Genomic DNA, 24,248 nt, shown 5'->3' with positions numbered 1-24,248 from the left:
TTGTAACCTTGCAACCCCAACAATGCAAACTTTAAATATTTTTTTTACTCCAAACACATAGATAGTGAGCCGAAGGCATTTTTGAAGTAATATCCAGGAGTCAATTCTCAAGAATTGACGATCTAAGATTTATCTCACTATGTATTTAATATTTATATATTTATATTTATCTCTCTATATTCGTGGGATTGACACTAAAAATCATTAAAATATCTTAGCTTGTTCTTAAATATTTCTTTAATTTAAATTTTTTTATACTCGATAATATAATTCAATCCCTAAATTTAGGGGAACAATCAAGGATAATTTTGCATGCAGTCCCTATTGGCAAACAAAGTTTTGCATGCAGTCCCCATCCATGAAAATATTTGTTTTTACTCCCCAGTCAAACATCTTTACCTAATTGCCTATGATTTTTTTAGGTACAAAAAGTCTAAAAATCAATATAAATCCTCTTAAATTGAATATATTAACTTAGAATCTAGTATATTTTCTATCAAATTGAGTACGATTCTTTTTTCACCTCAAAATATACTCGATTTTAGTTTAATGTGCTGAATTTAATAGGAATTATACTCATTTTTAAACTATTTGTACCGAAAAATATGAGGGTTAATTTTGATAGAAAATATACTCGATCCTAGTACAGAGTACTAGATTATAGTGTAAAGTGCTGAATTTAACATGAATTATACTTATTTTTAGACTTTTTATACCTAAAAAAATAAGAGGGGCAATTTTGATAGAAAATATACTCGATTTTTAATATAAAGTACTGACTTTAAGAAGAATTATACTCATTTTTGAACTTTTTGTACTCAACTTTGAAATTTTTGTACCTAAAAAAAATCTGAGGGACAATTTAGGTATCAATATTTGCATGAGGAAGTTGAAACAAGTAATGCTTTGCATGTAGGGAGTAGAAACAAAACTTTTTGGACATGAGAATTGCATGCAAAGTTAACATTGATTGGGGATTTTTTCTCTAATTTATCGTTTTTACGTAACATATTTTTAAAAAATGGAAAAGCATAAAACAATTATATATATATATATATATATATAATGTAAGATATTTAACTTAATATGTATATATATATATAATGTAAGATATTTAACTTACCGGTGCTTCAATCGACGCGACGCAGCTTCAAACGCGGACCAACTTCGCAGAGGCAGCAGATCCACGCGATTTCTTCCTCCTCCTTCGATCTCATAGCATCGATCAGCTTGTAGGGTTTCAGCCCCGGTGCGATGAGTAGGGCTGGCACCGGATTCGGTCTCTATTGGATCGCTCTGCTCCTCCTCGTCGTCTCGACTTCTTTGTTGGCCTTGGCGCAGGTAAGCCTCTTCTTCCTTCATCGAATTGTCGCGGCTTCTTGGTGTTCAGCTGGAGCAATTCCACGGAACGTGTTGTGTTTCAGGACGCGGAGACGGATGGTGGCGATAATACCTCGGCCGTCTTGGCCAGACCGTTGGATCGACGCACGAAGGTGAGCAGATCTCTGTGCGCTACAAGCTCCTGGTCAAATGATTGTCTTTGGGGTTTGATTTTGAGGAATGATTTATTTAGTCGCATTTACCGCAGATGTTAGCCCACCCGCTCAAGAAAGATGAGGATGCAAGTTGGGAAGGAGTTGTTTCCCTGGAACAGAATGGGTTGGGTGTCTTTGATGCTTTCTTTTCTAGCTTGTCCATGATCATCGTCAGTGAGGTGTGTGCTCATTAGTCATCGATTTGATGGACATTTTTCAAAACTTTTCTTCATATCAACTTTTGTTCTTTAACTAATAGAAGAATTCGTTTTTCGCTAGATCGGGGATGAGACCTTTATAATTGCGGCTCTTATGGCAATGCGCCACCCGAAGTCAATTGTCTTGTCTGGTGCACTTAGTGCCCTTGTTGTGATGACGGTAATGTTGGATAATTTGTTCTTCTTCACTTGTTTCTCTTCAGCTCCTGTATATTGTGTTTTACTTTACCTATTCCTTTAGGTACTGTCAACTGGGCTCGGTAGAATTGTGCCCAATTTAATATCAAGGAAGCACACGAATAGTGCTGCTACAGGTAAAATATTTTTAGTTTTTGTAATCTTTCACTTTTAGCTGCAGTTCAATTGTTGCTCAAAAAAGTCTACAGTTGCTCTATTCAATTTCTTATTGAATTGTTAATGATAAGGCATTCTTTTTCTAGTGCTTTTAATGATTTTGCTTAATCATGATATGATACTATGAGTGCATCTTAAGAAATTTGTTGATGTAGTTTGATTGATTAGTAGCAAAATTTAGGAAAGGCAGAATCTGCAACCTTATTTTGGTGTTCTATGTGCTGCACATCTGCATCTAATATCTTGCCAAGATAATTTTTTTGGATGATAGATTTGTTTTCTTGTTAAATTGTCTAAAATAATTTGTGATTATATTTAGGTTTATCTGTCAAAGTTAATCCAGTCCCTTGGTAAATCTTCTTTCTGTTCTTGGTTTATTAAGTGAATTATGTTGCTCCAAATTTTGCCTCTGTGCATTCAGCTGACATTATACATTAATTGCTGAACTACATTCATTCATTCTTAGGTGCGATTACCATTTATACAGTTCGTATGTGTTGTAGAATGAATCAACTAATTTCTCAATAATACTATTACTTGTATCCTACTAAAGACATAGTGAAAAAGAAAAATACCTTTTTAGGTGTTATTAAATAGTTGCAAGCTTAACGATTGCAGTTATTTGGAGTATTTTGAAACTATTAATATTTCCTTTTTCTATTCAGTGCTTTATGCAGTTTTTGGTTTGCGATTACTGTACATTGCCTGGAGATCAGGTCCCAAGGCATCACAGAAGAAGGAAATAGAGGAAGTATGTTTCTTCAATACCTTTTCTTTAGCTAAAATTTACTTGTCTTTTCCTTATAAATTTGTAGCTTTATTGCTTTATGGTGTTGGGCTTCTATATTTTTGTGGGAAGTTGGTTCAATGGCTTGAAATTTTCCCTCCTTATCATCAATTTTGTTTAAAATTTAAATCTTCTTGGAGTTTTGTGAAACTCTCTATAGGCTACTTTTTAACCATCCCTGAGCATCATCGCTTTTCATAATGAAATGTGAACTTCATTTTAATAAAATCAAAAATCAAATTAAATGTTTCACTATGGAAATCACTTGCAGTGGTTGTTCTACTATTTATATTCTGCTTCTCTATTTACCGACTTCTACCTTAACATCTCTTCTTGCCCATTGCTCAAGTCAATTTTCTGTTATTTTTTTCTTCCAGAAATGCTAAAATGGTGTTTCATCCAGATGCTCTTCGTGCCATTCTAGAAAAATTCATCTCTTTTCTTGCTTTGTTCTTATGTTTCTCCGAGAAAGGCAATCATATGAAATTTCTAACCTCTCATTAGAGCGAGAATATTTCCTGATGGTGCAGTTTGTATGGAGTATTGAGCAATCGTGCATGGTAGCTTTCACTCTCAGTACTACTTACTTTGTAGTTGTTTATTCATTTTAGAATCAGAATATCAAATTATAACTGTTGCATTATCTTACCCTTGTGGAAGTAGAAGCTCCTAGTTCTTGATCACTGATCAAACTAATGCAGGTGGAAGAGAAATTGGAGTCTGGGCAAGGAAAGTCAACATTGCGCCGCTTCTTTACCAGATTTTGCACACCTATATTCTTGGAGGTTTGAACTTCCTCACTCGTTGACTAATGAGAGGGCTTAGCCCTTGGAACTAGGTCAATAGGTTTTCTTGTCCAATTTTAGGTACACCATCACTGTGTGCGTGTAGGGACTGATGAGTGTTTGAGGATGGTGCTTTTGAATACTATGCTAATCTGGTTACCTTGATGCTCACATATCAAATGGAATATTGATGAACTACCTTCTGTTTGCAGTCGTTTATTTTAACCTTTCTGGCCGAATGGGGAGATCGCAGCCAGATAGCAACCATTGCGGTATGTAAGATCATGGATTCTGAAAAATGCATCTACCATCATCTCCCTTTGACATGGTATTCTTGTTTGCATCATGCATTGACATCTCAAAGTAGGTGAAAGGCCAACAACTTAAGCTTAGTTTCGCTTGAATGAAAATTCGATATTTTGTGATCTTTCCTTCTCTTCCTCCCCATGCTATGTGTCTATTCAAATAAACCCAACTTCAGTGAACTCCTCCTTCGTCCTCTTTCCTCCACTTTGCTTCCCTTCCTTTTTGTCTTCCTCATAATTAGAGGTTATAAATTCCTCGACTTATTTGCTCATGGGTAAGTTATAAGCACATTACAATTTCATCTTTTTTCAAAGGGTTACCCATTCCATTTAGCTCTCTTCTAATCCCTTCCCACTTATTTAACTTTCTTTTATTTAAATTCAATCACATTGATCACATTAGGTTATCATAGATTTTCTTTGGGCAAAAATCAAAAGAAATCCCCTTTTATTGGAATTGTAAAGAGTTTTTTTTTCATTTAGTATCAAAAGGACGGCCTATTCTGTCACTACACATTTTACTTTCTGAAATTATTCTTATTTTTGACATTCTTGTAGCAGTTACAAGATTATAGCAGCTATGATTAATGTTATAGCAATTATGAGATCATATTTGCTACAATTGCATAGGTATAGTAGTTAAAATTTTGTAGTTGCTACGTACTCAATTGTAGCAGCTACGCATATTTGCTCTTTGGATAATAAATGAAAAAACAGACGTCCATTTGAAGATTCAAGTGTCAAATTTCAATAACAAGGGACGTCTTTTTTATTTTTACTAATTTTCTTTTGAGTTGATGATTTTTAGGACATGAATAATGAATAAATGGACATTTAATTAGATCAAGTAAAATCATAAGCTGGTCTAAAGGAGAGAGAATTCAAAAGAACATGGCTACGTATATTAAATGCATATTCTTCAGACTCTTTGATCTTTACCATCTGCACAATCACTGGATCTTGCAGTTGGCGACCCACAAGAATGCAATTGGAGTTGCAATTGGAGCAACTCTGGGTCACACAATATGCACATCACTGGCAGTGATTGGAGGAAGCATGTTGGCATCCAAAATCTCACAAAGAACAGTCGCCGCCATTGGCGGCCTTCTCTTTCTTGGATTCTCCTTGTCTTCGTACTTCTACCCTCCATTGTGATGAAAAAAAAACAAAAAAACTGAGAGAGAAAATTGTGCTGATAATTTTTTTTCTCACAGGCAAATTTGTAACACCATTGTTTATGTTTTGCTGTGCCCTCGCCTTCTTCTCACACATCGTCATGATGGTGGTTACTTTTATGCTATTCTACTGGTCGGTTTTTAATAAAGGATAAAAATAAGAAGGGCGTACACAGGAGTGTTCGGCCTATCAGTGACACGGTAATCTTTCATATACTCTCTGATATTATTATCTCAACTATTAAATTATGAATCAGCCCATCAGCTGAATGAATATGATAAATATGTGTCATCATAGTTATGCTACCTAATTATATTAATTATAATTTATAATTGTTATAATATGAATGTTGTTGAATAAAAAAAATATATGGTATAGCAGTTATAAAATTGTAATTATTATATCATTATAGACGTAATGTTGTCGAACAAGGAAAATTATATGTTGTACTAGTTATAAATCGTAATTGTATTTTATAGTTTTTATGTTGTTATAATGTGAATTATAGTAGCTAATAAATTGTAATGATTATTATGCGAATATTATTGAATAGGTCACATTTATTGGATAGATTCCGGATTTAAGGTAATATAGAATAATGTATTTAATAATAGCTATGTTATTTTATACCGGGATGGGTGATATCCTTTCTGATTACAAAACGTATATGATTTTTTTTTAAAATTGTTTTATTTTTTCCTGTAAATAAAAGGCCATATACTTTTAGTATTATTAAATACATACATATATTCTCTTTTTTGGTATGATAATTAACCAGTCTAGTAGTATAGACGTCCTCTATACTTTACCCTAAAAATCTAAATTAAACGTTTAATTTATGGGTAAATGGGAGAAAAAATTCTAAATATAATTTCAACTTTGTACGCCTTCCTATCTAAAAAAACAAAACTTTATTTCCATTCTAAAGTTTTGTTACTTCAATTCTCACCTAATTATTTCTCATTTTTTTTAGATAATATAATTCTTTTTAAATTTAATATTTTAAATTAAAATCAAATATATTTTCTATCAAATTAAATATATTTTTTCACTTAATATAATTCTTCCTAAATTTAGTATTATTTAAAAATAATTTAATATGTTTTATATCCAATTGAGAATTATTTAAAAAGAATATGGTATATTTTTTATAGGTAGAAAAAAAGTCTTAAAAAATATATTAAATTTTAATTTAATATATTAAATTTAAAAAAATTATAATTATTTTTAGATTTTTTTTATATTGTAAAAACATATGAAAGATAATTAAATAAATTAATATCTTAACAATTGGACTATATACAGTTTAAATTGTGATCGGAACGGCAGGTAAACCCTAAACCCTAAATTAGACCCCATCATTTTATATGTCTATCCTTAAGATTTTCATTAAATTTTTTTTACATATCATTTTTCTTCTCGTTAATTGGGTATCCCGTGCCCAGGAGGCCAGGACTATTAGTATTTAATCGGATGGTAGGACCGTGGAAACCCTAACTCGAGGTCAATTTCTCGGTTTCCCGTTAATTCCTCTCTCCTGCCCCCTCCGATGGCTTCGCCGTCGCACCCCGACATCGAGCGAGTCCTTTGGACGGAGGACGACATCCTCGGCCGCGTCGCGGAGCTTGCTTCCCAGATCTCTCTCGACTTCGAGGGCGGTTCGCCGCCGCTCGTAGTGGTGGGCGTCGCCACCGGCGCGTTCCTGTTCCTCGCCGACATCGTCAAGCGCATCTCCCTGCCGCTCCGCGTCGACTTCGTCCGGGTGGAGTCGTACGGGTCGGGCACGGAGTCCAGCGGCGCGCCGAGGATTTCGAGCGACCTCAAGCTCGACGTGGAAGGGAGCCGCGTGCTGGTGGTCGAGGACATCGTCGACACGGGGCACACTCTCTCCGCCCTCATCGCGCACTTGCGTTCCAAAGGTGCGGTCTCTGTCTCGGTCTGCACTTTTCTCGATAAACCTGCGAGAAGGAAAGTTCGCCTTGAGCTCGTGGGGGAGGGCAAGTTCTATAGAGGATTCGAGTGCCCCGATTGCTTCGTGGTGGGCTACGGCATGGATTTTAATGAACTCTACAGGAACCTGCCTTACGTTGGAGTTCTGAAGCCCAAGTTATACTCATAAGTTCTCTCTCTCTTTTGTCTTTTTTTTCTTTTTGGTTTTTTTGAAGAAAAAGATTTGAATTTTAGTTTATGTTTATTCTCAAGTTATGCTAGTCAACGTTGAAAGAAGATCTTAATCCATGCATTAATGGTTCATGATTTACCTTTTCTATGTTGACATAGAGACAAATTGACAAGATCGTTGGGACGAACGAATTATCTTTTGTCACATGATTATGTCATTTGTCTACCACAATTTATCTCCTTTCCAAATGCCTTTCTTACGGGATTCAAATCTCCTCCCTTCCAAATGCCTTATGCCTTGGGATCAGAAGTAGAATGATTTCGCATGAGGATTCAAATCTCTCACAAGATATATCATACGCCTATGGTGTTCGAACTACTCGTGATACGGACCCTCATGATAGTGTGACCCTCAGAATCCATTTGTGTTTTTCAAATTTATTAAAAAGAAATCCTCATGATTAATTAGACATGGTTCAAAAAGAGTAGGATAAGCACTAATTATCAACTGAAGGAGTGAAGCATAAGCCCCCAAAAGACAACCAACTTCACCAAATTCTTCCAAGTGACAAATGCAGCACCTAGATGAGACTTGTGAGCAGCAAACTTTTCTACAAAACCTGGCCGGAGCTTACGCGGCAATCCAACATCGAAGCGGAATGCACGACGGGCTACTAGCCTTTGGTTCTCATGATCGTGATGCTACCTTGTCCGCCTTCGGTGCGGATTTTTGTTTTCACAACCACAGGTTTCCCGGAAAAAGCCGATGTTGGATACAGATCAGTCTTCTCGTGCGTCGACTTTGAGGGTGGCGGAGCGTGAATGCGTCTATTTATGTCGCTCAAAGTCAGATCCCCATGAACTCCACAAGGCTTGATAAGAGCAAAGGGATACGCAACTGAAGTGGTCAGCTTTCGTGGGCTTCTGATACCAGACTTCTTACCTGAAATACGAGAAGAAAATGAGGAAATTCTGATACAAATAGGGAACATCAGCATAGAAGATTCAATCACCATGTGTGTCCTTCAAATCCTCCAGATTAATTGGAGCTGGAGTCTCCTGCATTGCAGGCAAATCTTGATAATACTCTATGACAGATGAAAAGCCATGAGTCAATAGATAAAACCTTAATTGACAAAGAAGTTCAATAAAAAAATAGAAATAAATGATATACAGACCAGAAATATCAGCTTGTTGATTGAAGGCCACAACAGTGTTCCTGGAACAAGCCATGTTATGATGATTTTAAGACATGCATTTTATAAGAGAGAGATCAAAAGCATAAAATTCCAAACTCCATACATCTCATCAGGGCTGCGCTTAATCTCACTGTCATTCAAGCAATCTACTAGCCACCCATCTGATGGTTGATCCAGACCTTCAAAGTTCAACCCAGAACTATCTTCTGAAGAAGGGAATAACTTCAGAATAAACCTTTAGGTTACTGAGTCATTTCATAATGCTAAAGGAAGACAAACCAGAGAAGACTGAAGTCCACTGGGCTGTACACTCTAAACTTTCTACAACCTGATCTTCCATCACTGTCACCTATAAGTCCATAAGAATAAGTCATGGTGAATCTACAAACAAAAAACTGATCAATCAACCAGAAATTTGCGACCTTCGTTTGTTCGTTTGGAGATTCACCAGTATCAGAAGTGAACTGCAGCATGCGCCTTCTTTTGGGTTGCAGGGAGTCTCTACCGCCCTCCAATGTCTTGGTAGCCGCATCGCCTGAATACACATTTCCCATTGCATTGAAAGTTCAACGTCAAAGCAACAAATCGAGAAGCATCATGGAGAAGGTTTCGTACCTCTAAGATCGGAGAGCGACGAGTGCCCGAAATCGGCGCAATCTTTGATCGGAGTGTACCACAAATCATCTTCACTTTGGCTTAATTTGTCCCAGAACAAGTGAGACAACTCTGCGGAATCCATTGATCATAAGAGGAAGCCAAACATGTATTTTATTTCAAAAATTAACAAACCGTTTCTAGTGTCTATCTGCAGATTAAATTCGTCTCCTTGCCACTCCCACATCGCGCTGCAACTACAGGATGAAGCTCATGAAGACTTTGACAAAAAAAAAGAATAGATATGCATGACAAGAAAAGGAAATCAATATTATCAATGGGAATATTTACGGTGAATTCAGTAGATCAAGCAGACGACAGAAATAAGAGATTAAACAAAATCAACTACACGATAAATGGAAATGCACATAAAAAACAAGAAGGTATGAACTTGCAGAATGATCGAGCCCAACTGCCCAAGGTAAAAAAAAATTGGGGGAACATGATCAGATCTGAACAGCGCGCTGAAAAACTTTAGAGAAATCGCCAATGCTACAGATCGGGTATCGCAACACGACCCTTGTTCACTCGGAGTAACATCAAACAGTGCCACCGACAAATCAATCGAAAAAAAAAAACAAAACAGTTTAAACCAAAGCACAGATTGAAGAAACCTACTTGTTATTGGTGTCATTGTCATCGTCGAACTCCATCTTCTTCAGATTTCAGGCATTTACGCCCCGAAACAACTCGAATCCAATCGTGGATCACTGTATACAAGCGAGATTGCGATCATGGATCAGTGGCCCTCCGCTCTCTCTCTCTGATTCGATTCAAGAGAAATGCATTCAAAATGGAAGAACAAAATAAGTAGAACCAGTTTATCTTATAGGATCGATTATGGGCATTTCTTTTTCTTAAATAACAATTATGCCACTCTTTCAAACTCAACGAGGCCTAAAGGGGATGGCAATATAGTGAATAATAAATAGGCGAAGGGCATTGACGTAGTGGTCGTTGCGGTGGCCGTGTCGGTTCGATATCGGATCCGGGTTGTCCCAGAGGAACCAATTCGATAAGTGAGCCGTTATGGGACGAGTGGGCATAGTGGCCGACTCGACGAGCTTAAGAGTACTCAGCATATTCTACCCGGATCGCCTACCCAGAGATTGGATTGTTGGGCCTCTCGACGAGATTCCACTAACGTAGCAGGTCGACATTTCGGGTACCGATATGGCGATAGCCTGGTTTCGTAACGGGCTCCGCTTTTGACTGACGGCGTGGCAACCAACTATTAATTCGAAAATACTTGTAATAATTAAAACCGCCAAATATCAACTGAATTTGTAAATAGTCTTAAAATCCTAGCAAATAACCTTAATACAATAATAAAAATTATTCAAAATCTCAAAAAAGAAAAATTGATATTTTTAATCAACGATTGATAGGCCACACTGACTAGTAAATCTCTAAACGAATTTTCATTTAATATATTATATTTTGTGACGAAGAGGAGTCTTGGCATAACTATAAAATTATTGTCATGTGATCAAAAATTACAAGTTCGAATTCTGAAAAATAAGACTGCATACAATAAATCCTTTACCAGGATCCCGTATGACAAGAGTTTTGTATATAGGATTGTCCTTTTCTTATATATCCTGTGATTTAAAAATTATGACCTGTCAAAATATAGAATGGTAAGATTATAAAATCATATTGATCCCAAAAATTCGATTACAATAGACTCAGTACTTCTCCATCCTACGATCCTACTACCTTAATCGTGATTTTGCAAATCACGGGAACAATATCACCTAAGTAGATTATTTACAGTTCGATTAAAAATAAATAAATCTTCATCTGCTTTATATTTAATCACCAAGTGTACATTTCCTTTCTGCAAGTTACAAAAAAACAGTTAAACATTCACAGTTTATTAACACATTCTGAACGTCAGAACGAGTACAGTTGATACACACTCTGATAGAGTCAACTAACTTGAAAATTAAGGATCTCTCTACTTGCAGTGATCGCATTCATGATAAGGTTCCTGAGATAAAGAAGAACAGTTATCGACTCAGGCAAAGTAGCACAGTTTGATAAAGAAAGCACAACAAACTCAGCAATCAAGTTTTGCGGTGACATGATAAGGTTCACGATAAGTTTACCTTGTTACTATGCTTTGGTTCATGCGCTTCGCGGTGACGATGATACAGACGATGACGATGCCATGTTAAGTCGACGGAATGAGTCAAGTGCTGGGGCAGTGCACATATGTGGTTGTATAAGCTGCATGGAACCAGTTAGTTCATGCATTCCAATGAATTCTCTTAATATCTTGCTCTGTTATGGACTTGGAGAAATGTTAATTGTGTTCTTTCTTAGACAGATTTTATAACGAGGATAGTGGAGATTATTCAACATTCTAAAGGAATCCAATTTTTGTATGTGGGTGTAGTTGGAGGTGGCGAAATCTAGAAAATGGAGCTAGAGGTCTCCAGCCTGTCCAATTAAATCAACATTTGTAACTCTATTGTGGACTAAGCTCATTGAAATCCAAAGGATTCTATAATAGCAAGATGATAATTTGTTCGTACCTCAAGCGATGACGATTGCATGAAATGAAAAAGGCGGCGAAACCATTTATGATGCTCCTAATTGCTCGAAAAACCTGATAAGAAACTTGTCATCAATTGGAATGAAGTCTCTTTAATAGATGAGTAGAAAAGAGTAAACAAAAGTCTGCAGACCTGAGAGAAGAGATCATTCCAAAGGTCTTTCAACGCTGAACTATCGAATGAACTTTGTTCCGTCTCAGATAGAAATGAAAACTCAAAAGTACTGCTGATGGTCTCCCAAATATCTTTGAGTAAATAATATATTTTTGTTACTAAAGATAGGGCGCAAGTTGCAAAAGTAACAGAACAACGAACAGGAAAAAGAAATATTTCCCAGATGCAACCAAAGATTGGAAGAAGCAAAGTTGCTGCATTGCAAAAGAAAGAAAGATTAATACTGAGATTTTAATAGTAGCAACAAAAAACTGTGCTCAAAAAGGTACCAGTAGTGTGGAGATAATTATATACAAGCTCAAATGGTCGCAAGAAAACCTCAGCAAAGACAGTGACCATGGTGTAGATCAAGTTCACCACGGACCATACCGTTGAATAAAAGAACTCGCTGATCTCCACAAAGATATTCAATAATGGAGAGATGAACTCTATGATTTCTCCAAGAGGACAAAGTAATGGTTTTGATATCACAGCTACTAATGCTTTGGTTGTACGAGCCATAAGAAGCAGCCAATTCAAGCTCCTTTGAATGTTTTGGAGGAAAAACATTGTTCCAAGGTACCTTAACCTAGTAACCATATCCCATGTTTCTATCCAATCAAAGAATGGGCCGCAAAGGCGAGCTGCTGTGGCCTTTAGAAGAGGAACATTTTTGTACAAATCATAGAATCCAACAAGAACTGTAACTAGTGATATCAGTATATGAACTGTTCTCACCAGAAGCCGCATCCACGGCCGATAAATGTAACAGAACAGAGGGTAAGACTGGAAAAATATAACCCAGGAAGGAAGACCAGACTCAAGCAAAGTTAGAAGCCTGATATCAGACATGATGATTTGATTCAACTTGAATGGTAATAAACTGTCATTGAACCGAAAAAGTATCAACGTGTCAGAATAGTGAGCAGGTGATATAGAAGCATCGTCCTCTTTGCCCATTCTCACCAGTGGCTTCTTTTCGTCAGCATTCTCCTTATCACATAGTTCTCCATTAATCAAATCTCCTACTGCAAAGGGAACCTCTTGCACATCTAAGAAATTGTCTTCAAATGGATCATCTAGAGAAGATACTTCCTGATTAGTGGGAGATTGGCAGCTAGAACTTTGCTGATCGAAATCAGACAACTTCTTTAGAAAGTCCTTTAGTGGCTGTGTTTCTGATATGCACTCAGAGAACCACAAAGTTATACAACTTGAGGCGTGCTCAGGATCAAAGAATTCCCACTTCCTCATGGTTCTGACTTCTAGAGCTAAATATGTGTCAGTCTGAAAACAAAATATATTTCCACTCAACATGCAAGATTGTCCAAATAAAAAGCAAAGAAAAGAGATGGCAGATATTCAACGGGTAGTACCTGAAGTTCATTTAGGTAATTAATACCATGAACATCTTTCCATGCCACTTCGAATACTATAAACCCATGCAGAGATTGGTTCAAGCTCATGACTGCATGAAAGTACTTCTCTTGCAATTTAGATGAATCCACTAAAGGAAGCCATCTTTTTCCCTTCTTTAGTTTCCCAAAGTAAGATTCATAGTCATCATTTCTATCATCCTTGAATCCTACAGCTAGTGTTTTTTGAGCAGCCCTGGTGTTCATAAATGGAGACATCCTATACTGAATATTAAGTAGCAAAACAAGCAAAATAAGTAATGAAAAGGGGAGGAATGGTCACAAATAAATGAAAAACTAATCAGACCTTTGTGACCATTAATTGCCATATCCTTGTTGACTTGGATTGCTTGTTCACCGACCAAGGTCGGTTATCTACCATAACAAAGAGCCTTTTTCTTGAAGAAACATATAGAAATGCCTGAGAAACATAGGATTGTATGTCCCTGAAGAAAAAATTATACATTAGTGATTTATTTATGCACACTATCCACCAAGATGGAGTGAATACTTATCATGAAGAGTTAGGAAGAACTTCGTGGGATTTATTATGCACTTTAAAGAACAGCAGTCCAAGGAAGGATTACTTTTCTTTATATACTTTACTCATTATTTTTAGATATTATCTTTTCAGTCTTAATTGATTGGTTCTATCCAGAAATTTTTTGCAAGGTATCTCCTATAAAGAATTAATTACAAAAACAAAAGACCTCAAAGAACAAATACAAGAAGTGAGCTTACCCAATCTGTAATCCAGTCAAGGGATAGACATCAGGAGTTTCCATTCACTTTCCAACAGCATGAAGCTCCGCACCGTGAAAGAACTACTTCCCAGCTCTGTGAATCATCCTTAATTCTTTGCAGGACCTGGAATTCAAGCAAAACCAGGGGATAAAGACAATTCAATGTGAACTCACTTCATATTATCTTCAAAAGAGATACAAAATACGGTCAAGGATTCCACACTATTACATATATTAATCCTCAATGTGTATTGAATCCAATTCCAACACAACGGGATCCCAATATTCTTCAATAAAATCAAATCCAACCTCAAAATAATTTTTTTAATAAATCAAACAGCACCAAAAGAATCACCCAAATTCAGTGCTAAAGGCGAGAATGTTGCCGTAAAGCGACCAACCCTACTCGGACTGGAAGCAGCTGCAAGGAGGAGACTTGCCCACACCGAAGAAAGTGAAAACTACAGAGGAATCGAATCCCAACCAGCATCTTCCGAAGGAAAAAAGAGATTCTCGGAGGCTTACATGCTAAGCCGTCTCGCAACAGTGGCTCTCGCGCAAAATGGCATCCGGTGGAACATTGTGCAAACGCGTCGAGATCGATCGGTTCTCTTCCATGGGAAGCCAAAAGAAGAGAGGAGGAGGAGGAGGAGGAGGAGAGGGAAAGGCGAGGGATTTGGCAGGGAGGAACCGAAACGGAGCGTGGACATCGGAGACAACCGCGAGCGACCTCTCCTTGATCGTCCCTCGACGACTCGGCTAGCGAAGAAAACGCCGAATCATACAACGCCTGGTACGATGAGCACGGTCCTTGCAATTTTCTGTTAAAAAAATACAGTATTGATTCTTTTTTTAATTTTATTTTCTTTTCAATTTTATTTTATTTTTTTATTTCAAAAGTTTTCAAATCCATTTCATTTATTAACTAAAGCGCTCAGTAACTTTCAAAAATAGCTAAATAGGCCACCTACAAAAATAGGTCACTAATGCCCTCAAGTAATAGTCTAGTATTTAGATCTCTCTTAACTTAAATAATTAAGAGATTTAATATATGAATTTCAGTTATAATATATTGTAAGAAATTTTTCACTCCGAACGCTTCTTAATTTATCTAGATAAATTTTGATAAGACTATCTTTAAAATTAGTTAATTCAAAAAATTAAATATATAAATTAAAAAAATATATTACGATCATATTGTTTTATGTTATAATATTATTTATATTTTTAAAAAATATATACATATTCTTAATTTTAGATTAATTTTAAATTTTAAATTATACTATTTTTTATTATTGTTTTTTTCAATTGTATATGTTATTTTTTAAAACCTAATTAATTTTTTTTATCTATCAAAAATATGTGATCTCGTACTCCTTTTTTTTCTCACTTTCAATTTATGATTTTAGGATAAAGAGTTAATTTCTATACTATTAGGAAAAAAAGTTTCCTCATGCCTTTTTTTATCGATTATAAACTAATATCATAATTTATCTCCCTCAACCAAAAATCAACTTTACTATCAATTTATCATATAGACAATAACATACATATATTAGAGATTGTTGGTTTTTAATAAATTTTTTCTTCTTCAACGCTTCCTAAGTAGACCTTTAGGGCGTGTTTGGTTGGGGGTTATCGCTGATAACCTTGGTATGTTATCAAGGATAACTTTGTTTGATTTAAGTAATAATTGATTCCGGGTAATGCAACATTCTCGCCACGTCATCAATCAGGGAATATAACCCGGAATAGGAAAACCTTGGAAGCCTTAGGTTTTCTACAATTCCGGGGTTAATAAAAATTTCATTCCAAAATTATCCTCCAAGAAACGGCGAGCAAGCGGACACTGTGGAGCAAATCGTTGGGACAAAGCAACGACGATGGTTCGCCGACTGTGGAGCAAATCGTCGGGATAGAGCAACGACGATGGTTCGCAGAGGAGGGAGACAGAGGAAGAAGCCCAAACGATTGCAGGCTGCGGATCGGCAGACTTGCTGGCTTCCAGGAGGGCGACGAGACCGGCGACGTTGCTGTGAACGTACAACGCTGGATTCTGGATGGCGTAGCGGACGCCGGCCTCAACGGAGAGATGCATCACATGGGTGAAGGGCACAGTGTTGAACAGCTTAGCGAGGAGGTGCGCATCGTTGACGTCGCCCTCGACGACGAACACCCCATGGGACGCGAGCAGCACCTTGCGGGCCTTCTTCAGGGAGGGATCGTAATAGGCATTAAAATTATCAAGCCCGACCATGCCGTCGCCGCGGTGGCGAAGGGCTAGCGATACGTGGGATCCGACGAACCCCGCCGCGCCGGTGACCAGGACAGTGACCCCTTTGGGATGGCGCACGGCGGCGGAAGCACGGATCTGGCGTTCCCAGTGGAGGTCACCCCACGAGGCGGAATAGAACATAAGGACGAGGTGTCGACGAAGCTGTGGAAGCTGAGATACGAAGCGAAGAGGGCGATGACAAAAAGAACCCACAGGAAAAGAGTGCTCGCCGAAGCAAAACAACGTTGAAGTTTGCGGCTCACCCCGTGCGTCCGTTCAATCTTCACCTTCCCCGGAGTCGACGAGAACAGATCGTCCTCAAGCATCCTGACCATCATCTTCCCGGCCTCGATCCAGATTTTTTTTCCCCTCTCTTCAATCTTTGTAACAAGATTGATTGAGATACCAAATGTCAGAGACGATTGGTAAATTTAAAATCAATTATAAATTTATTTATTACATATTTTATCAACTTATTAATTATTAATATTATTAATTTAATTTATTTTATTTTAAAAAATTAATTGAATATCAAATTCAACTAAGGGTAATATAGTAAATATTAAATTAAATTATAGTATTACCTTAATTGAACCAAACAACGTTAGGGTTATATTTTATTCCTCATAACCTTAGTTATGTGATTACTAGGTAATCACATAACTAAGGTTATATATGATAACTTGAACCAAACGCACCCTTAGAGGATCCCATCCAGGTCTTGACTCTTAGCCTAGCTATCTCAATTAGTTGTGAGGCTCTACCTAAAATAAATCTTCAATAATTTTTTAGAAAACTAATATTAACTTTTAAATATTTTATAAAAAATAATTTTTTATTTTTTGAAATGTAAAATATTAATTAAAATTTTATATTCACACTTCAATACTAATTTTTTTAATTGATAAAATTATCAAATTATTTAATTTTTCTTGAGATATAATTAAAAGTAAATAAAATTTTATTAATTATAATTTTGAAAATTTTCTTTTCGATGAAACTATATTAACAAATATTGTCGTATTCTACAAGTCCAATAAAAAAATAATTTTTTAATAAGATTTAACATCTCAACTATTTATTTTAATTATAGATTTATTATTTCCTTTATCTAAAGTATTATAAGATTTAATTGATTTTTTTAAGTCTTGATTTTTAATACGAGTTACAAATCTATAAAGTCTATTTTTTCATTGAATATTTTTTTAAAAATTTTTGATAGATTGTTTATATATTCAATCAATTTGATATTTAAAACAACTAACTTAGTGTTTTTTCTGTGTAAACGAGCCAAGCCAGCTATTGAGGTCTCGATTGAATAAAAAGTTTATTCAGGTTTATTTGATTAAATTCGTAAATTGAGTTCGAATTTAATAATATTTAGTTTGAGTGCCAATTCAAATAGATCAAGTGGATTTATGTCAGATTAAAAAAAAGGGTATTATAAAAAAAAATTCTAATCCAAATCTAACTAAATTTGAATCAACTTGAAAACTATAGATCTGAGCTCAAATTCGGACCAACATCAATAATTTGATGAATCCTATTTAAACTTTTACTATACCATATTATTCTTTTATTCTTTAACAAAATAATTAAATAAAATTCAATATACACAATAATATATTCATTTAAATACATAATAACAAATTATATTTGGTTGATTTAAAAACTTATTTGTCTAAACTATTAATTACTTCATTAAAAAATAATTATTTAAAAAATTTAAATCTTTCATGAAATAAATATTACACTGAAAAATTACAATACCAATATAAAATTATAAAGGCTTTGAGCATCGTAAAATAACTTTTAAATTTCAATCTCCACATTTAATTCAATCTAACCCAATTTTTTTTTTCAGTCATATTTTGGGTCTAATTCGATTTAATTTGAATCCTAAAATTTCCCATCCTAATCTTATATTTTTCATATCGATTTGGACTAGATGAATTGACACATCAAATTCATTTCTTACACACTTATTTAGAAAAAATGATAAATTTAGTTAGGCTAAATGATTTAATTATGAGAGTGATCGATCCGAATCTATGAAAATTTTCATCGACCATCATAATAAATTAGGAAGTGCGCGTGATAGATAATTTAGGAGCCCAGCATCCTTTGGATACTCATTTTATTTGGAGGAAAAATTTTTATAAACATATTATAATTAGAAATTGCACTACGAATACCTAGATGACAATCTAAATATTCCCTTTTAACTAACTTGGTACTCTCATGGGGATATCAGAGTTACTTTATATTATAGTAAAGATATTACGCTATAGTAGATGTCCCTTAAAATTCGTCTCTGAATTATCTTATTAAAAAAATAAAGTTAAATTATAGAGTCAATTTACAGAGGGTATCATATCCAAATTATGAAAGGGGTATCTTTTTCTTTTTCATTTAAGGGTGTGATATTTGTTGCATCCGAGCCTGGTCCTAGATCGGGGTAGTTGGACTTAACATGGATGTTACTCGGGTTTACTTGAGTCAAACTCAATGATGAATAGATGACTCGATCCAAGTTTCATCTAGAATTGAGTTTGCTGTAAGCGAGACTAACTTGACTTGATCTACGTTGACCGAGTCCTAGACCTGGTCCGACTGTCTTATTTTTTTTACTAATCAGATATTGCAATTGTCCCAGTTGTAGTTGGTTGATGTGATGATTATTATTATTAATTTTTTAATGAGAAAAATATTTTGGAAAATAATGTAGGATCGAAAAGTACTAGAGGGGGGAGAGATGAATAGCGCTCGTGACTAATTCATTCGTTTTAAAAAGTCGAGTAAACACGTAGTGGAATAAATAAAAATCAATCGCAAACACCAAGAATTTACTTGGTTCGGAGCCTGTGTCGACTCCTACTCCAATGCTCGCATGTAATAGTACTTTCGATGAACAATCACTATAGCTTCGGAAAATTACAACTTGAAGTACAATTTTAATGCAATAATTAAAAGTATATCGACAAGTAAGAAGAGGGAATTTAAGGTTTCCGGTTGTTGGAGTCGAGTTACGGTTTTGTCGGATCGTCCTTTGAGCAGTGCGTAGTAGAAAGATTACTGAAATCAAGTCTATACCAGCCTCTTCTCAAGACCGCCTTAAGTTGCCCATTGAGGGCACCTCTAGCATCCATAGGAGGCGCCTTCAGCAGGGATACTTATACCGAAATCACAGCATCGATAACCTCCCCGTTGTCCGCTGCTTATCCACCCGAAGGTGCCTCCAAGCTCCATAGAGGGCGCCCTCCATCCAACGTTCAAGACGCCTTCAGCATCCTTGGAAGGCGTCTCCTGCCCTGCTTCCTGCACAGTTATAGCCAATGCGCCCGAGGCGCCTCCAACAGCTTCGGAGGCGCCTCGGACACTGTTCATCCGAGTAATTTTATTGTGATTCACTTTTCGTGCAAGGTATGTTAGTCCAAACATAGTATATACCCTACAAAACAAAGTTAGCACAATAAAATACAAATATAAGTATTTGACAGTCATTGGACTGTCCGGTTCTGACTTCGAGTTTCTCCTCCGGAAACACTAGGTCGAACCGACGCCTACTATTCCCTCGCCGAAGAACACGTCCTCACCTACTCCTCTCAGGAGAATTTACCTGTTACCAAATCGGTCCTCCAGATCGATTGGACTTTCTGTATAGGGTTACCACTCCCTAAGACCTAGGGTTACCACCCCCTAGGGTTTTCCACCTACCTAACCACAGCTAGAACTTCTATCACCTAGGGTTACCGCCCCCTAGGACCTAGGGTTACCACCCCCTAGGGTCTTCCACCTATCTAACCTCAGTTAGGACTTTCCATCACCTAGGTTACCGCCCCTAGGATTTTCCACCTGCCTAGAATTCACTAGGACTTTTGCATAAAAACAACTTGGGACTTTCCTGCAAGCTCAATCATCCTTGTCAGACAACAAATAATCTTAATTTTGAACCTTTTGTCATTATCAAAATTCAGGTTCGATCGCCTGATACTTCCAGCACAAACAAATAAGTCCCTTTTTTATTATCTTTAATTCTAATGATAGTTGTGTCGACTCCATTTGAGTTAGACTCAACTAACAAACTGTTGGACTCGATTTACACTACAAAAATTTTCTTGTTTACCGACGGGAATATCCGTCAGAATTCCGTCGATAAATCATTATCACGACGGATTGCCAACAGGAAACCATCAGTTGCGAAAATATACGTCGGAGCCTTATTTTCCGACGGAATTATAATTCCGTCGGTAATTTATCGACAGAATTATATATCCATCGGAAAACTTTTGCCGAAAATACTGTGCAACCAGTGCCAGCTTCTCCGACGGAATTTCAATTTCCATCAGTGATCTACCGACGAAAATATATCTTCCGTCGGGATAAGGTTCGGATTACGGACGAAAATGTATCGTAAGTTACCGACGGAACTAGAACTTCCATCGGTAACTTTCGATACACAATGCCAACAAAATAGGTATTCCATCGATATTCCTTCAGAAAATGGAAAAAAACTGACAGCAGCCAATTGTATTCGGAATCAACCACGTTTACAAATTACATATCCATATAAAACCATCACAATTGATGGTATTTCATACATATAAATATCATATTATACAATCCATACATACAATAACAATTTACAAATCCTAACAATACATGCATACATACAAACAAACTAACAAAATTAAGATAATTCATATATCAAAAGCAAACAAATAGTATTGTGAATAGAAAAACTTATAGAAACAAACACAATATAAACAAAACATTCATATATGAATCTAAATATTTTCATGTTCAAATATATAAATCCATACATGATAACAAATACTCTAAAAATAACTAATAGTGTAAAATCCTAAAGAAAGTAAAATACAATAGATTATGATCAGATTGATGTATAATTCAAAATATTGGATATATGTATAATGGATTTTACATGTAAAAAATAAATACCTAGATAGAAGGATGATGATGACGATCGTGCTGAATATGTACACTCTGACGCCTAAAACATATAATAATATAATATTTAGAAATAAGCATATTAGAATTAAACAATCAAATATATTTGTATGTAACTTGTATGATAATTAAAAATTTAAATTGTAGTAGAACAAACCTCAAAACATGCTAATCACCACGGTCTGATGGGTCTTAAGTCTCCTGTGACTCAAAACCATGTGGTGTCTGGGTGTGGGCGAAATTTACCATGATCTCTTGCATACGGGCAAAGAGAACATCATTATCCGCATCATGCTTAGCTCTGATCCGATGTTGCTCGACTCTCCTCTGCTCCTCATCGGTTCTCCTCTTCTCCTCAGCGGCCCTCCACTGGTCCATAGAAGTCATCCTCTTATCCATTGACTTCAGTTGAGTGTGCAGTTCTTCATTTTCATGTCTTAAAGATTGCATCTCATTAGAAGAAGAGGAACTAGCATGACCCTTAGGAGTTCTCAAACGATCAAATGCCACTTTGGCCTGAGAGCCAAGTTCGTAGAGGGTTGCAAGAAAACATCTATCTTCTCTTTGGGATTGGTTGGACCAAGAATAATCACAGTAAGGAACATAAATTTATCTTTCATGCATATCCATAGTTGTAAATTGTATGGTGTTAATATAACTGGCCAGGATGAATATTGCTATCCCAACTGACCAAATAGTTAAAATCCATCTACAGAAAGTCTCAATATCACATTATGTGGTTCCATTGCAAACGAGGTAAATACAGTATCAAGATGTTTCCATGCAGAGAAATCACAAGGATGACACATAATTCCTCCTTCATGCTCATGTTCATGATGTCATGTCATGTGACAAGCTGTAGCGACAGATGCATACAAGCGTTGAAGTCTAACAGTTAAAGGAAAGTAATACATCACTTTCCAAGCAATATTTCTCTTCTTATTCTCTGGTATGCGAGTACGATGCTTGTAACGAAGGTGAGTACAGATTTTGTATTCACTCAGTTCGCTATCTTCATTCCAAAATATCATACAGTTATTTACACGATAATCAATCTTCTTTACAAGCAAATCTAAACCTCTAACTAATTTCTTTGTACTGTAAAAACTATCTATCATTATGTTATCAGTAGGAAGCAACTCTGACATCAATTGACATATATTATCGAAACATCTTTCAAAAATATGATGTTCTGCTTTCATATTAATAACCTTACAGTAGCTGATAATTGCGAGTGACCTGAGGGAATGTCTTCCTACACTTCTCTTTCATTAGCCTTTAACATTTCATATAGTTGTTGATATTCAAGTGTTGGTCTTTCATTTATATTGGAATAATCAACTGTGGCATTAATTACATCGTGAACCATTGATTGCATTCCAATATCATAAGTTGATGAGTCAGGCACAGTAAAAGTTGTGCCAGATGATGAACCAACAGAATGCCCAATTGGTTCATACAAATAAGATTCTCCGTGAAAGTATCAATTATAGTAATTTGGTACAAAACCATTTCTACATATATGCATTTTTACAATATCTTCATCACGGAAAACTCTATTTTGACATTTGTTATGATTGCACAGACACTTTAATTCGGCATCATTCATACATTCCAGATGACTTTTAGCAAAGTTGACAAACTCTTCAACTTCAACAATAAAATCATCTCTAATAAATCCATTTTCTAATCGATTGTACATCTAAGGTTTGTTCATAGACATTATCACCTAATGAGAATATAATTTAAAATAGTATTAAACAAGCATCCCTTATACAAGCAATCTAAAGCATGCCGATAACTAAGTAAGTCAATCAATTAACATGTTTAATACTCACATTATTAAAATCAAGATGTTTAATATCTAAAACATAAATTTACACAAGTATAACAATCACAATAAATCATAACAATCACCATAAAACATATATGTATTATTAATTTACAAATATATTTCAACATGTCAACTATTTAATATAGTAAATATATAAATGTATTGTTTAAGAAAAAATATCTGAAAAGATTTGGCTAATAAGAAAAGAATAGCAGATGTAGTTACCTATCAAATATAAATTTAAAATAGCTAAAATTAAACTGAAACAATCATTACTAAAAATAGCCAAAATAAAAAATATAACACGCGGCTGGCAGTCGGCACAGCTGCTAGCATGCGGCTGGCGGCTGACACAGCCGCCAGCATGCGACTAGCGGTCGACACAGCCACCAGCACGCAGCTAGTGGCCGGCACAGCCGCTGGCACGCAGCTAGCGGTCGGACACGCTGTTGGCGACAAGACACGGTGCTAGTCGCGTTCTAGCAGCCTGCACAGCTGCGGGGTGCGTGCTAGCGGCCGGAGACGCCGCTAGGCGCGTGCTGGTAGCCGAAGACGTCGCCAAGTGCGTGCTGGCGGCCGGAGACGTAGCTAGCTGCTTGCTGGCGGCCAGAGACTCCGCCAGCCGCGTGCTAGCGGCCGGAGACGCAGTCAGCCACGTGCTGGCAGAGGGAGATGCTGCCAACCCCGTGCTGGCGGACGGAAACTCCGTCGCGCTTGGTGGCGTGTCACCTATCACCATGGAAGAAGCTTACCTAGAGAAAATGGAGCGAAACGTCGCTTGTCGCCGCCGCCGCCGCCGCTGGAGATCTAGTAATACGCGTGCGCAAGGGAAAGAAAGGGGATCGGTACGGTGCCTTAATATTTTCATATTTACCGACAGAAACGAAATTTCGTCGGTAATTACCGACGAAATTTTATTTCTGTCGGTGAACCCTGAGGATTTACCGACGGAAACCTAATTCCATCGGTAAATCTTATTTTTTTCAACGGAAACTAATTTCCATCGGTAATTGTAGAAAATAGCGACGAAATAATTTTCCGTCGGTAAACCAAATTTTTTTTGTAATGTTAGCTCAGACCTGTGAACGAGCACAACCCAGTGCTCGATATGAACTTGTATATATACTACGGCAAATTACGTAACTACTTACGAAAGTTTATG

General features: G+C 36.4%; 4 protein-coding genes and 1 pseudogene across 10 annotated transcripts; 2 read left to right on the top strand and 3 right to left on the bottom strand.

The window, feature by feature from the left end:
* Positions 1–1,130: 1,130 nt before the first annotated feature.
* LOC122055745 (GDT1-like protein 4) lies at positions 1,131–5,253 on the top strand. The gene is made up of 9 exons (XM_042617337.1): positions 1,131–1,341; positions 1,425–1,493; positions 1,589–1,714; positions 1,815–1,913; positions 1,995–2,067; positions 2,773–2,858; positions 3,596–3,679; positions 3,892–3,951; positions 4,951–5,253. Exons 1-9 carry the CDS (start codon positions 1,255–1,257, stop codon positions 5,137–5,139), a joined length of 873 nt encoding a protein of 290 aa, XP_042473271.1. The 5' UTR covers positions 1,131–1,254; the 3' UTR covers positions 5,140–5,253.
* Positions 5,254–6,639: 1,386 nt separating this feature from the next.
* Positions 6,640–7,406, top strand: LOC122055744 (hypoxanthine-guanine phosphoribosyltransferase-like). The gene has a single exon (XM_042617336.1). It carries the CDS (start codon positions 6,710–6,712, stop codon positions 7,277–7,279), a length of 570 nt encoding a protein of 189 aa, XP_042473270.1. The 5' UTR covers positions 6,640–6,709; the 3' UTR covers positions 7,280–7,406.
* A 297-nt stretch (positions 7,407–7,703) lies between these two features.
* LOC122055743 (protein XRI1-like) lies at positions 7,704–9,924 on the bottom strand. Of its 3 annotated transcripts, none has more exons than XM_042617332.1 (9): positions 9,753–9,924; positions 9,270–9,331; positions 9,096–9,206; positions 8,903–9,015; positions 8,760–8,829; positions 8,584–8,686; positions 8,460–8,500; positions 8,295–8,369; positions 7,704–8,224 (listed from the first exon to the last, which is right to left on the bottom strand). In XM_042617332.1, exons 1-9 carry the CDS (start codon positions 9,785–9,787, stop codon positions 7,956–7,958), a joined length of 879 nt encoding a protein of 292 aa, XP_042473266.1. In that variant the 5' UTR covers positions 9,788–9,924; the 3' UTR covers positions 7,704–7,955. The 3 variants fall into 3 exon arrangements, with proteins under 3 accessions (XP_042473266.1, XP_042473267.1, XP_042473268.1); XM_042617333.1 differs by having other exon boundaries at positions 8,584–8,683; XM_042617334.1 differs by having other exon boundaries at positions 9,270–9,325.
* Positions 9,925–10,922: 998 nt separating this feature from the next.
* On the bottom strand, positions 10,923–14,878 carry LOC122055742. Of its 5 annotated transcripts, XM_042617329.1 has the most exons (10): positions 14,532–14,878; positions 14,005–14,130; positions 13,571–13,709; positions 13,225–13,488; positions 12,139–13,135; positions 11,828–12,063; positions 11,675–11,748; positions 11,246–11,366; positions 11,076–11,127; positions 10,923–10,974 (listed from the first exon to the last, which is right to left on the bottom strand). In XM_042617329.1, exons 2-9 carry the CDS (start codon positions 14,046–14,048, stop codon positions 11,095–11,097), a joined length of 1,908 nt encoding a protein of 635 aa, XP_042473263.1. In that variant the 5' UTR covers positions 14,049–14,130; positions 14,532–14,878; the 3' UTR covers positions 10,923–10,974; positions 11,076–11,094. The 5 variants fall into 5 exon arrangements, 4 of the variants coding, with proteins under 4 accessions (XP_042473263.1, XP_042473262.1, XP_042473264.1 ...); XM_042617328.1 differs by having other exon boundaries at positions 10,923–11,127; XR_006132918.1 differs by lacking the exon at positions 10,923–10,974 and having other exon boundaries at positions 11,100–11,127; positions 11,246–11,579; positions 14,532–14,874.
* Positions 14,879–15,516: 638 nt separating this feature from the next.
* LOC121968052 lies at positions 15,517–16,644 on the bottom strand (annotated as a pseudogene).
* Positions 16,645–24,248: the final 7,604 nt, after the last annotated feature.

Source organism: Zingiber officinale, chromosome 3B, assembly GCF_018446385.1.
Source record: "Zingiber officinale cultivar Zhangliang chromosome 3B, Zo_v1.1, whole genome shotgun sequence".
Lineage (NCBI taxonomy): Eukaryota > Viridiplantae > Streptophyta > Magnoliopsida > Zingiberales > Zingiberaceae > Zingiber > Zingiber officinale.
Note: the sequence above shows the minus strand (reverse complement) of the source record. Positions and strands in the feature narration are given on the sequence as shown.

What these genes read in the sequence shown, in the direction of transcription:
- LOC122055745 (XM_042617337.1), top strand. Translation starts at nt 1,255, where the DNA reads ATGAGTAGGGCTGGCACCGGATTCGGTCTCTATTGGATCGCTCTGCTC. An exon ending in GCACACCTATATTCTTGGAG is followed by an intron (nt 3,680 to 3,891) that starts GTTTGAACTTCC and finishes TTCTGTTTGCAG; the next exon opens with TCGTTTATTTTAACCTTTCT. An exon ending in GCCAGATAGCAACCATTGCG is followed by an intron (nt 3,952 to 4,950) that starts GTATGTAAGATC and finishes TGGATCTTGCAG; the next exon opens with TTGGCGACCCACAAGAATGC.
- LOC122055743 (XM_042617332.1), bottom strand. Translation starts at nt 9,787, where the DNA reads ATGGAGTTCGACGATGACAATGACACCAATAACAA. An exon ending in GCAGATAGACACTAGAAACG is followed by an intron (nt 9,207 to 9,269) that starts GTTTGTTAATTT and finishes TGGATTCCGCAG; the next exon opens with AGTTGTCTCACTTGTTCTGG. An exon ending in GGATTTGAAGGACACACATG is followed by an intron (nt 8,225 to 8,294) that starts GTGATTGAATCT and finishes CTCGTATTTCAG; the next exon opens with GTAAGAAGTCTGGTATCAGA.
- LOC122055744 (XM_042617336.1), top strand. Translation starts at nt 6,710, where the DNA reads ATGGCTTCGCCGTCGCACCCCGACATCGAGCGAGTCCTTTGGACGGAG.
- LOC122055742 (XM_042617328.1), bottom strand. Translation starts at nt 14,048, where the DNA reads ATGGAAACTCCTGATGTCTATCCCTTGACTGGATTACAGATTGG. An exon ending in GGCAATTAATGGTCACAAAG is followed by an intron (nt 13,489 to 13,570) that starts GTCTGATTAGTT and finishes CTTAATATTCAG; the next exon opens with TATAGGATGTCTCCATTTAT. An exon ending in ATTACCTAAATGAACTTCAG is followed by an intron (nt 13,136 to 13,224) that starts GTACTACCCGTT and finishes TTTTGTTTTCAG; the next exon opens with ACTGACACATATTTAGCTCT.